The 12,854-nt window shown below is 39.3% G+C and overlaps 1 protein-coding gene across 5 annotated transcripts in view; it reads right to left on the bottom strand.

Annotated features, from left to right (window-relative positions):
- Window positions 1–318: 318 nt before the first annotated feature.
- LOC102689952 (glutathione hydrolase 1 proenzyme) overlaps window positions 319–12,854 on the bottom strand; it is a 68,866-nt gene continuing 56,330 nt past the window's right edge. For all 5 annotated transcript variants that reach the window (XM_015366164.2, XM_015366166.2, XM_006640223.3 and 2 more), the window contains exons 6-13: window positions 12,242–12,402; window positions 11,369–11,518; window positions 8,991–9,127; window positions 6,600–6,787; window positions 6,361–6,488; window positions 5,966–6,078; window positions 5,085–5,198; window positions 319–3,115 (exon numbers count right to left, since the gene is read on the bottom strand). In XM_015366164.2, the coding sequence (XP_015221650.1) occupies window positions 2,969–3,115; window positions 5,085–5,198; window positions 5,966–6,078; window positions 6,361–6,488; window positions 6,600–6,787; window positions 8,991–9,127; window positions 11,369–11,518; window positions 12,242–12,402 (1,138 nt within the window). In that variant the 3' untranslated portion in view covers window positions 319–2,968. The remainder of the gene's footprint in view (window positions 3,116–5,084; window positions 5,199–5,965; window positions 6,079–6,360; window positions 6,489–6,599; window positions 6,788–8,990; window positions 9,128–11,368; window positions 11,519–12,241; window positions 12,403–12,854) is intronic.

The raw sequence follows: 12,854 nt of genomic DNA on the forward strand, positions 1-12,854 counted from the left end.
TTCTACCCACACACACAACTGAAAATCACAATATCTAAATTGAAAAGGAACAATTAAGGGTTTATTCAATGCTGTGGAATAAACCACAGTGTTTCGGCTGTAGAGACACCAGAAGAAGGTTCCACAGCCAAAACATTGTGTTTCTTTTCTTCTCTTTTCAGCATGGAATAAACCCTTACTGTTCCTTTGCAGCCTAAGCATGCTGATGCAGCTACCTACTTGAACTATATCTAAATTGGATCTGTTGAAATACTCTTCTAAATGTGGTCATACTGTATGTCTGGAGAGAGCAGAGATAGACAAGGCCACAGTCATGTCTGGAACATTTCAATTCAAGCTTTATTGTCCAATTTTGGTAAATTTGTTTTACAGCACACTCTCAACACAACAACACAATGACAGACAAACTGTGCCAACCAATAGTACAGTGAGGTAGAGGGCATCACTAAGACAATGAAAGAAAAAAGTTTATTTCTCTCTAATTATGAATGCATAGTGAAAGAAGCTTAATAATGTGAAGAGTCTGCCTTTTTGACTGAATCCTTCACATCCCTATATTCAAATTAATTCTCATAATCGGGACCACAGCAGTTAACAGGCAGGAAAAATACAAGAAGTTAAAATGGTTTAAGTGGAGAGCAAGGGGCCAAAGATACTGCTATTCGGTTCAGATGTTTTTATTTTTTATCCAGATGCGGAGGTAGTTGTCTGTGTGAAACCACTACACCTCTGTAGAAAACAGTGTTGGTTTGTGTGAAACATTTCCCACTCTGTGTAATTCTAAAAGGTGTGAATATGTCGCCTCCTGATGACATTTCCTCTGTTTGTTACCATTCCCAGAAGGATGCAGGTCTCAGCCTAGATAGGCTTTGAGTGCAGGAGGATGCTTCACACCATTAAAGGGTCCAAACAACGTTCCAGTTTTTACTTCAGAGCTGTGCCGTAAGAGTACCTTCTTCTTAAGCTTGCAGAGGTTAAATCGAGGTTATTCCATTGAAGCACATACATTTTTAAACATGCACATTATTTATAGCTGAACTGTATGGTATACTGAGCACCAAAATAAATATCCCCCTATGCATATATGTATTTTGCCGACATGTATGGATTGTGGATTATTGATTAATTGAGAATACCAGACAGACCATGATGCACTCGTGTCCGCTGGTGAGGTGATTGAACTTGTTGAGTGTTGAAGCCTGGTGAAAATCAAGGAGGAGAAACAGAAAACAACTGACTTTCTGTGGCGGACTGGCCAGCTGTATAGCCAAGTCCTGTCTAGGGATGAACCAGGGAATTCCGATGTTTTATAAAACAGTCCAATCAATGGGCAATGCCAGTGTTCCGTTAAAGGAAGACATTGTATGTCCTCATATTATTTGAGAACGTGACAGTTGTGGTGTAGTCCTCCTGGCAGCTTCCCAAAAGGAGAGTGCAAACTCCTGGGAAATAACCTTCAGCAACTTACAAAATTAAACTGTTGATTTACAAAATGGGTCAGAATTGTGAGTTTATTCAAGCCTTGGATGCCAATACATTCAAACTACTGTATATTTACCTTTAACAAAACAGCACTGTTCCCAACGGATCCCATTGATCCTGAGAATTGTTATAACTTACAAAAACGTAAGTATGGATTGATGAAGTATGTAAAAAATATGTTGAAATCTTTTTAATACTGTTAATGCATCTGTTAAATAGTTTGATGATAAAGATTAGGGTTTAAATATGAACAAAATACCTCCTCTATACTGTATGTGATTCAATAAACATGGTAGCAAAGGTATGGAAAGGGTTTAAATTCTCCCAATAAGAGCTGTTGGGAAGAGAAGAGAAATGCAACACAGGACCTTTATTTGGAAATTAAAACAATGCTAAAATCTCAAGGAAAGGCTAGGAATTGAGCTTGATTACAAATTTGAGGTATGAATTAACCATTCAGACAGTTCTGTAAAAAAATATGACACTGGAAAGCTCTGATTCAGAAGACAAGAATTATGAAACATTATTGATCAAGTATGATTATGTGTATCATTAAATATACTGTACTGTATAAATGGCTGTTTTAAAAACTTTATTTACATATATATAGTTTTTATAAATGTCTATTTGTAAATAAAGAGAAAATAGCACACATGTAAAGTACACTTTATACACAGAGCCCTGATTTTTGCACTACTTTAGAAACCTTTGCAAAAATGCAGCTGTATGGTTTAAATGCACACTGTACTATAAAAGATTAAAAGCCTGACTAAAAAATAGGACAGTACCCAGAAAACACTAGCGAGACATCATTGCTCAATATTAAGGTCTGTTTCCCTCATTTGAGGACGTTTGTCTGCTTCAAGATGTAGCAAATTTCAATGGTTGATACTTAAAAATGCATAAGGCACTCAGTTCTGAAACTGAACAAAACACTTGATAAGAGCTAGAAAAGTACCAAGAGACCTGATCCAGGTAGATCTTATCAGCCTCTCAGGTACATATGGATGGACAGGTCCGTTTTCTTCTCAGGAAGAAAAGGCTGGCTCAAGCAGCTCAGTAAGAGACTCAGCCTGTGGTCTATAACCTGTAACTTTTACTGTAACCTGTAAAATTCTATTCTTAATTGCAGAGTGGCGTTTAGCTTTACTAGGAAGGTGGTATATTCTGAGGCAGCTGCTGATGGGGTACAGTAATGTCATGTTAGACGGCGAAGACATTACCGTGGCTACGTTTGGGCGTTCAGACGTAGGGTCTAAGCATAAATCACAACGCTACTCAGGAGTCACTGTCTTTAAAATCAAAAGCAAAAATAAATATTGAAGAATTCCCTTATACAGAAATATGTTGGATTGTTACAGATCAGAGTGTGGGAGCTTCTTAAAAGTTCTGCTTGCTCACGTTGGGAGCCAAGTTCAGACGTCCTACACAGAGGATGACTGGAATCCAGTCAGTGCGGGAGCTTGGTATGACCTTTGAGATTTTTTCAGTACCCTGCAGGAGAGCCTCCTTTTCTGTAGTCTGATTCTGCATACAGCTTTTCTCCTTGGCGCACAATGGCCTGGACCACTGCCCCTCTGGACTTCTGCAGCTCCACCTCATGGTTCTTCTGCTCCAGTCCAGCCTGGATACTCTGGGCAAATGGAGGAATGAAAGCGATTTAATACCGTTTGGTACTGATTTTTTTATATTCTGTTTTACACTTCCCTGCTAGTCTTGAATGAAAAGCTTTCCTGGCAAGGGATAGAAGGTGTAAAAGAAACCTGAGAGTGTGTTCAGATAGCAGACATCACTGTGTGAAAGCAGGGAGCAAGATGGTATTTTGTAATACAAGTGCTAATGAGTAAGAGCTGACATGTAGGTCCTATTGTGAGAATTAAGGCACGTTTTATGTATGTGCAGACATATATTTAGCTTTCTGTTTTCTATCATGAACAACTCAACATTTGAGTAAACATTATGAAAGCATCCCAGTTACTGTATATAGTTATTCCTACTATTTTTACTAGATTATCAGATAGCTCAATTAAAACAGAATAGATTGAGATTTTCCAAGTTTTTTTTAATGTAAATGTCTTTGCATAAGGAAGAATTTGCTTAAAACATTTTCATCAACTTTCAACACTTAGGTGACTTAGTACTGTTACTTTCAGTGCCTCACATTAACAAATGCTTACAACAGTCTATAGGATCTGTTAAATTATTTGATCTAAGAGTCTTAAAAACAGAGGTCAGACAAAAATCACTTGAATGTGGTTTTAAAAAAGCATTCAGTTTATTCCATAGAAATAAACATGGATTGAAGTACTTTTTTTATTTGTATTATTTATTTATTTATCAAGTGTATAGTTTAATAAAAAATAAGAGAATACCGAAACAAAAGAACTTGAGCGTTTTAACTAGTGTATTTACTGTACAACCTCGACAATAAATGTCTAAATTGTTTTGAATATGGCCCTAGATTTCTAGCAAATAGAAAATGTATCAACAATTCAAATTATTTATAAGCTTTTCTAAGCGCCATTAATTGGTTTTATGTTCTTTATATTAATTTATACTATTTATGTGGTTGTGGAAGTTGTTCCAATAAATCTCATGGTTCTAACAGAGATGTTCTAAAATTTAAGGGGACTTTTTGCTGTAACATCATCATCTCAAGAGCACACGAGAGAATGTTGCCTGGCCAAGGTAATCCCATGGGCCAGTTGAAAGAGGGTGGGACTTGAGCAGACATGGTGAAACACTGAGATGATTCAGTGCAGCGTTATTCAGTTTCTGCGTGCAAAGGGCAGAGCACTAGCTGAAATCCCTGGAGCCTACAGTATATCACGGCCCAGAAACTGGTGCGCGTGGGGTGCATGTGGGCCTCGGCGCTGTGGATGGTCAAGACCAGTAGGCCCAAAAGCCTCCTACACAGATGAGAGGGCTTTCTGCATTGAAAGAGTGATCAGAGCGGGCAAAAGCACAAACCTGGCTGGGAATCTCAACCTTTCCTTGGGTACAGAACCTGGGTATGATCCGTGAGCAGCTGAGGTACTGCAAAGCGTGCACACCTACTGGGTCACTACTGTAAATGCTGAACAGCTCAGACAAGCAAACTCACAACTCGGCCTCAGTGAGGCTCGCTGTCTCAGAAGAATCTCGGAATTGTACTTGTTACAGTGCAGAAGTGCACAGTGCACAGTGCACTTCCCAGCCATGCAGCATGAACCACGCAGCAACCTGAACTGCCTGACTTCCGTCTCTTCAGTCCCTTGGGAAAGCGCCTGTCCTGCAGACAGTGTGCCTCCTATGGCAAAATGCAGCATGCAGTAAATTCCTGGCTGCAGGATCATCATATAGAAATTGTGCTTTGCTACAGTAGGTTCAATGCATTGGTGCTACCGTGGGACGTATATCTTACTAGGCACATCCTGTATAATAACATCTTTATACTGTATATGTGAGTAGAGCACTACTGCTGTACTTCTTAAAAGCTGGTGAAATTGCTCCAGTAAAATGCCTGGTTTATAAATAGGTACAAAAGCAAGTCACTTTGGATAAAAGCATCAGTCAAATGAATAATGGAAGAAAAAAAGCTTTTTTTTCTCTTTGAGGATCACCTTTTCAAAGTCCTTCTCCACTTCCGTTACATTAGGCCATAGCTGGTTGTGTGCCCTGGGCTCAGTGACTGCCTTCTTCACATCGTAGTTAAAAAACAAGGAGTTGAGGATCACCTGCACAAGAAATTAATTTCTCTCATTACTGCACGCCAAGAGTGAAATACACACAAAAACAGATTTCTGTTTTTATTCCCTAAAATACAAACCAGTAGCTGTGCCGCTTACTTTACAGAAAGTTTCAATGATTAGGTTGCTTGTATCTGTGAAGGAAGCCTCATCATTCTTCATTTAATTGAGTGAAAAGTCTACAACTCCTATTGACGTTTTTTCTTTAGTTCTGTGCAAGATGTACTGTAGACTCCACATTGCTTTATACAGTACACAACGCGCACAAAAATCTGGATTATGTGATTTCCTGGTTTCTAATTTTCATATACTGGATATTGTATTCTTTTTCAGCTAAAAGTATCAATTAAAAAGGAGGAGGTATAGGATAAAACTCACATCCAGGGTATATTTTTCAAAATTACTATCTACTGTACTTGCAGGCTTATCTACATTTAAACACAGGATTCTGAGTGAGTTGAAACTGGTGTATATTCAATGCTTTTAGCCACTAAAGCTTCCTTTTTAACAAATGTACTGTAGCTGGCAACTTGAGTATAAAAGGTATAAAAATTGCCATCAATCCCCTTCCTAAATCAGTTAATGGCATGGCTGGGAAGTGGTTGGTGAAAAATGGGGTCATGTCAGAAATATCTGTGATTAGGAAGAACCTCAGAACAAACTGACACTCCAAGTCTTTTTTCCATGTTGCAGTATTCAGGGGCGGCGGCCTGCCTGTTTTTGTCTCACAACGCTCCAGGAGTAAACAAACTCACCAGTGCGGTTGCGGTGGTGATTTTTGTGCCCCCAGACGCACCCACCACCATTTTGACTTTGTTGTTTTGGTCAAACAGAATAGCGGGACACATGGACGACAAAGGCCGTTTACCTGTGGAAATATTTTTTTATGAGACCCGAGCTTTTTGGGGGGCAAATTTCCATATTAATTACAAAAGGAAAGTCAACCGTTTAATCTGAAAGCCTGTTGCCTTCATTTAATTTGTTGGGAGTTCAATTTCTAAACTTTTAGAAATTTTGTCTTTTGAAAAAACACGGCTAAAAAAACACCTCAGCTGAAATAGAAAACCACATCTATTTAATTTATTATTACAATAGGTATCACATGGTGTTAATACAATACAATTATATTAATAGTAAGGTGCTCACTTACCTGGTCGAATGAAGTTATTTGGTGAAGGAGGAACCCCAAAGCCATTAATTATAAATGGAGAGCTGAAGTCATCCATCTCATTATTGAAGATTATGCCAGTGGACAGAGAACGAACCTTCGACCCAAAGCTATTGGAACCAAATGTAAGAAAAGCAAATTAGAAGGCTGTGTGCTACTTGTCTCTCTGTCATTGTCCAATGCCACACGAGTTGTAGAGAAAAGGAGACCTGGATCCTCACTATTGGTTAATGGTGCTGGTTGCAGACACTGCACTTCCATCTTCGGCAATAACAGAGAGATGTGCCGTGCCGTGGTCGTCGGGATTGTAATATTCAGGTTCGTAATAGGGGACAGGGTGAGTGGTGTTGTCTGTTATCTTTTTCCTGATTGCTGTGGCAGTGTAATCAGAGGTCATGTTCTGGATGAGCTGCAGATAAAGAAAAGAGAGACTGGTTACAGTTAAAAGCAATCTTCAGACGTTTACACAAAATGTCTCTCTCTGACAAGCAGGGAGAAGACAATCAAGTGACAATATTATCCTTATCTGCTCTACTGAACTATCTGATTCTGCATGGGACTGCGGACATCTTGAGGCCATCAATGTCTAAGGGGGTCTATAAGCCTAATGGATGTTTACTAGGTACCACAGTACCTGTCAAGTTTCCTCATTTGCCATCATGCTCAAACAACTTTGTTTTTCCAATTGCTTTAGCACTGGGCCACAATCTCAAATGATTCCTGGCCCTTTAGGAATCTCCAGAGAAGCTAACAACACACAGTGCTCTCCAAAGTTATCCATATCCCCGATAAAAGGGGAATAATAAACATCAGATTTACAGATAGCGGGATGACAAAAGATTTACAGATTAGGTCATGTTTCTTGCTTAAAACTAAACGTATAATCATAATCTTAATAGTTGTATTTGTTATAATTAAGTTAAGAAAACATGAGGGTCACATTTAATTCGCTCCCCCTGTAGTATTTTGTAAATCTTCCTCTGGCAGGGATCGCACTGAGCAGACGCCTCCTATGGTGCACTGTGAGGATCCTCTACTTCAGAGGGAAATGTTGTTAACCATCCTCCACGTAAAATTGCTTCAACACCTCAGTCTGTTTAGTTTTCGTGGGGTGAACAGCTATCTTGAGTTAAATCACAAATACGCAATTTGATTGAGGTCTGGAGATTGAGACGGCCAGGGGAGAACATCTCTTGTGTGCGCTCTTAACCAGTTCTGTGTTGATTTTGTTGACGTGCTTGAATGACAATTTTCATCCAGCGTCTTGGAACGAAGAGCTACTGTAGGTGTGATGCTAAAATGTCTTGGAATATTGGAGTTAGTCATCCCCCATGTTAACAATGGCTTCTGGGCCACAAATGCAAAACAACCGCAAATCACAGACTCCCCACCATATTGTACAGTGGGCAAGAGTGTTTTCTCGTTTCTTACAGTATAAAATTAGAATTAAGTGAAACATCCAATCCATAACTCATTCTGTTATATGATGTTTCTGTGTCTATTGCATCGGGGGATATGAATAAATTTGGTTGGCACTATATTTTGCCTTAAAATGTTTTTTTTTTCTCTCATTGTCCATGTGGTACTGTATATCAGTTGCACACTGTTGCAGATCAGATTAATCTTAATGGCAGTCCTTTCTACTAGCTATACAGCACCCATACTTTCATTTCTTAGTTAAAGGCTAGGCCTTTAATGGCTTATAATTCTTATCTTTAAATTATCTCTAAACAGGCACTATCAGGATGTTGCAGTAAAGTGGATGTTTTTTGGTTAAAGCAGTGCGTAATGTGTTATATGTGTAATGTTCTCGAGCAATCCCTAAAGAGACAGTACAGAGAAGCATGTCAAAGGTGATAAAACCAATGTGTTTTGTAGAACAAGTTAGGACAAGATGTACAACATCACCTTCACCGATCTCTCCCTGCCTCTCAGATTACATAATGCTGAGATGGTGTCATAAGAAGCAAAAATATGCAGTCACACTAACAATATTTGTAGAGGTTTTTAAGGCTTATAAAAAAATACAGAAGATAAGTGATGGTAGCCCAACCGTGGCAAAAACAACAGTGATGCTGAGTTTGCAGGTTATCATAAAAACAACACGCACACCATTACAAGCAAAAGGTGAGCCCATCTGCCCTGTTTTGTTGTTAGTAACTAACTGATCCAATGAAGTCATCCAACCACTTTTTGAAGCAACCCAGGATATTGGCTTCAACAACAAGTCTGAGTAGCTTATTTTTAGTTTTAAATGCACTTTAATACATGTAGTTTCCACTTATGTACTTTGCTTTAATTGTTACTGTCAGTTCTGAAGAAGTCCACTCTATGGACTTCGTCAATATCTTTGAAAACAGTAAATACTTACAGTAGTCCCCTCATTCAAAAGTCATTCAGTCCTTTCAGCCTGTCAGTGTGGAGATTCCCTAAAGTCTAGTTACACTTCCCTGGACTGATCCTAGAGCAGCAATATCTTCTCTATAACACGGCAACCACAATTGTACGCAATATTCTAAACAAGCCATTGACTAGTGCCTTATGCCATTGTAATATAATATCTCTTGATTTCAATTTAACTTTAACTTTTGGGAAGAGGGCTGTGTTCTTACGTCGGAAATATTGAGGTAGCGGGGATCTCCCAGTCGGCTCCTCTTGGCGTAGGCAAACCGGAAGGCTTCTAAAATGCGATGATATGTGAGAGTTTTCGTCTCTGAGGTAGAAACACTTGCACTGGTGAAGTTGTACCCTGCAAACACACAGTTACATGTTTAATTAATGTACTGTATATATATATATTTCTATTGGGAACTTTAAGACAGCTGAATTGTTTTTTAAACGTTGGACAAAATGTTAGATGCTACTCAGAGTAGTGTTGTAGAGAACAGCCACCTCTGTAGTACTAGGTTCTATTTGCCCTCTTGTAGTTACAACTACTTTGTTCTTCCCAAACAAATATCTTCAAGTTCTGTTAAAAGAAATAGAGGATATTTAGTCTCTATTTAACCTAACAGCACCTTTGGCTATTTAGAACTATCTCAAATCATTTCATTGCATTTCTTTAATACTTTTCAAACCAAAAGACCCTAAAGAGCTTTACTTGTAGGAGCAGACCCACTTCAATCACCTGGGTGATGTGTGGCAGCTGGTATTAGCCAGGAGATGAGGTTAAAAAAGGTGAGCCAGAGTGAAAATGTGCCAGCACACCAGGGTTAATACAGCTCCTTCTTATGAGAAGCGGAACAGGATATTTAATCACAAAGCAGGACCTCAGTTTTTAATGTCTCATTTGAAGAATACAATCATATACAATCCTGGTCACAATACAATCGGTCTTTGGTTTAGAAATTATAGTCCAGAGTGAAAAGCACCACTGCCTGATCCACTAACACTACTAACAGAGGCAACACGGTCGTCTCCAGCTCATCCATTCCAGTACAGTGCTGATCAGGTCCAGGCTTGCTCACATTCAGAGATCTGGTAAGACTGGATTTAGCCTAGATTAAATCTTAAACTAAATAAAATGGGTTTCCTTCACAAAATACATCACTCATACACCAGAGTTTCCAGCTAATTCTCATTTTGTGGCGCTGATATTAAATACTGCACAGTTTCACTGCAGCAAGACACTGTCATTTGTTTTGCTCTGTGTTTTAATATTTGCTCAGTGTTTTAATATTAGAAGTGTGCATTAAAAAAAACATGTGCCCAGCTCTTTCCTATTAGTACATCTGAATATGCAGCACTCAGAAATGGATTAGAAAAGATGTTCCAGTGATTAATTTCTTAGACTTTGGTTCTGCCTGAACCTCATGATGTCAGTCCCTGGATGTGAAGCCATGACAGGAGGTGGGGGGACTTGCCAATTAGTGCAAAAATCAAACCGTTCGAGCTGCAAAAGCTTCATTAGTGATGTCTTTTACAGCCGGTCTCTTCGTAAACAGCAAATTAGGAGGATTAAGCTTTTGTGTCTGAGATGTGAGGAAGGGCTGAGTGGGAGGCAGCCAAGGGAGGTCAATTAATCATTTCCAAAGGGATTCGTTTAATCCTCAGCGCCAGACATCTTGCTTCAGGGAAGACGAATGAAAGAGTTAAGCTTTAGACGCCCCACAGCTGGCATTCCCTGCTAAATAACAGGATGCTGTGACATATGTACAGTATTGCCAGAGAAAATCAAGAACGCTTGGGAAAATACCTCATTTCCAGATCATGACTGCTCGTCCAACTAAAAGCACACGTAAACATTGGATTTCTGATAATAAACTCAGTTGGTGTTACAAAGTGGAGATCAACAATTTAGGCTAAGCTAGGCCATGAATCCCATCTTTCGTGGAAACTAGTATGAAGCATGATTTTCCCAACAAACTATCCAAGTCAATGACACCAGATCCTACTGCAGATGGATTTTTGATCATGCTGACAGTGCTGACTGGAAGATCTGGAAACAATTTACAACAATTAGGTTTGGACTGGATTCCGACCGCCTGCAATTGAAGTAGACCAGGACTGAATTAAAAGAATGGATTCCTTTTTGTTCTTGCACCTTAATGAGTGAAATACATTAAGGACAGTGACAGTCACAGTTAGGTCACAGTTTCACTGCAGCACGACACTGTCGTTTTGTTGTGTCATGATGCAAAAGACCTGTTTGGTGGCCACTGAATGAATTGATCAGTACAACAGACCAACAGACCAAAAAAATTATAGTAAAGGTGCCAGGGCAGACACTTTTTTCAGAGTCGTCTCAGCTCATTTTTTTTTCAAAATGCAAAGTATAAATTGAGGTTTATATGGGCTTCCCATTGGAAATAACGGTTTTTAATTGTTGTGATCAAACAGCAGCCCAGGGAAGGAGAAGAAAGCTCTTGTATCTGAGAAAGAAGAGTGAAATGAAAGACTGTAAAGGCTCTAAGTGACAAAGGAGTATGTTTTAAAGAAGGCTGGTTAGATACAGACAGCTCTATCTTGTCACATGGAGGTTCGTATGTACCTTCAAGTATGTTTAGTATGAGCCCTAGAACCGGGCCACTGGAGGGAGCATTCGGGACATACATGGTGTATTCTCCCACTTTGATCTTCAGCGGTTCGAGGTTCAGCTCAGGCTTGTAATTCCGGAGATCCTCCAGAGTAATGATTCCCCCTGTAACACAGCCAGGAAAACCAAGGAGCTGAATAGGATTTATGTCTGGCAGTGAGATTCCAGCTGCATGTCAGTCTCCCTAAGACAGCCCCGGTCCAAGCAGCCAGGTCTGCAATTTGCACTCGTAATAGTAGCTTATAAAATGGCCAGTTAAACAGTTGTACATTTTGATTTTGTGTGCTCTGTGCTCGTTTGTGTGTGTTTTTGCTTGTTTTGATTGGCTGTTCTGAATTGTTCCCTCCCGTGGTGGAGGGACTCATCCCACAGGGCTCTCAAGAGACAGAACAAAATACAAAAAAGACTTCTTATTTGTGACCTTTCTCATGTCTTGACGAACTAAAAGGGGACAGATGTTTTAACTAAGCTGTATCTTTTTTTTCGGGCCCAAAGCCATGTGTTCCAAATGATTTTATCACAACATGTTGATTTTAAGTCTTTTTCATTTCTGGTTCATAAACGTGCCTAGATTTGTTCATGCACACATAAAAATGTGAATGACCACCCCATTTTTATTACTGAAGGTATTAAACATTCTCTAGTTGTGAGAGATGTCTTTGTATGTGTTAGAGGAAAAAAATTAAAACTAGTTTTTAAAACTGAGCTAAAGGAATCATAAAATCCAGTTTATTTCCCATCGTCTGCCATCAGACCAGTTTCTTACTGTGTGGGATCCTCACCACCATTTCAGTTTTCTTCCAGAAAATGAGGAGATATTTACTGTACCCGCTGATTGGATGTCCTTTACAATGTCCTGTGCCAGGGATCCATTGTAAAAAACATCAGGTCCTTCATCGGCTATTTTCTGGTAGGTGTCAGCTAATCTGGGAAATTTAATGGTGTCATTTTCCTTCAGGATGCTTTTCTCCGAGTTGCAAAATACCTCGCTGCAGGAAAAAAAGGAAAATAATAAAAGTCATCTTCGCAACATGCAAGACTTCCTTCTATTCTGGGAACTGCAAAGCCACTCTCCTCTGCATTTAAATAAGCATTGTACATAAAGCCATAATGCCATGTGAAAGGGAGATGCATATCGAAATCACAGCAATTCTGAAGGCTTCAAGGTTACGAGAAATTTTCAAAAGGGCAGTAAGAGGTCATCAGATTTCCCAAGGTACCTGTTACATAAGGAGGAATAAAGACGCAATTAATGTGCTTCCAATTCTGGCATCAAATTCAAAAACACCAGAAGATGTGGTGAAACCTGGACATGCTGAGATAATTGCGTAGTCTGTCCAGTAGACTTGTTAGGTTGAGATTAAAGAGAGTTACAAGAAGCATTAAAATTTTAACTTGAACAGAGGGTGGCACAGGGTTGAAGCAGTGAGCTTTGCTGCCT

The sequence above is a fragment of the Lepisosteus oculatus genome, chromosome 22 (genome assembly GCF_040954835.1).
Source record: "Lepisosteus oculatus isolate fLepOcu1 chromosome 22, fLepOcu1.hap2, whole genome shotgun sequence".
NCBI classification, from domain to species: Eukaryota; Metazoa; Chordata; class Actinopteri; order Semionotiformes; family Lepisosteidae; genus Lepisosteus; species Lepisosteus oculatus.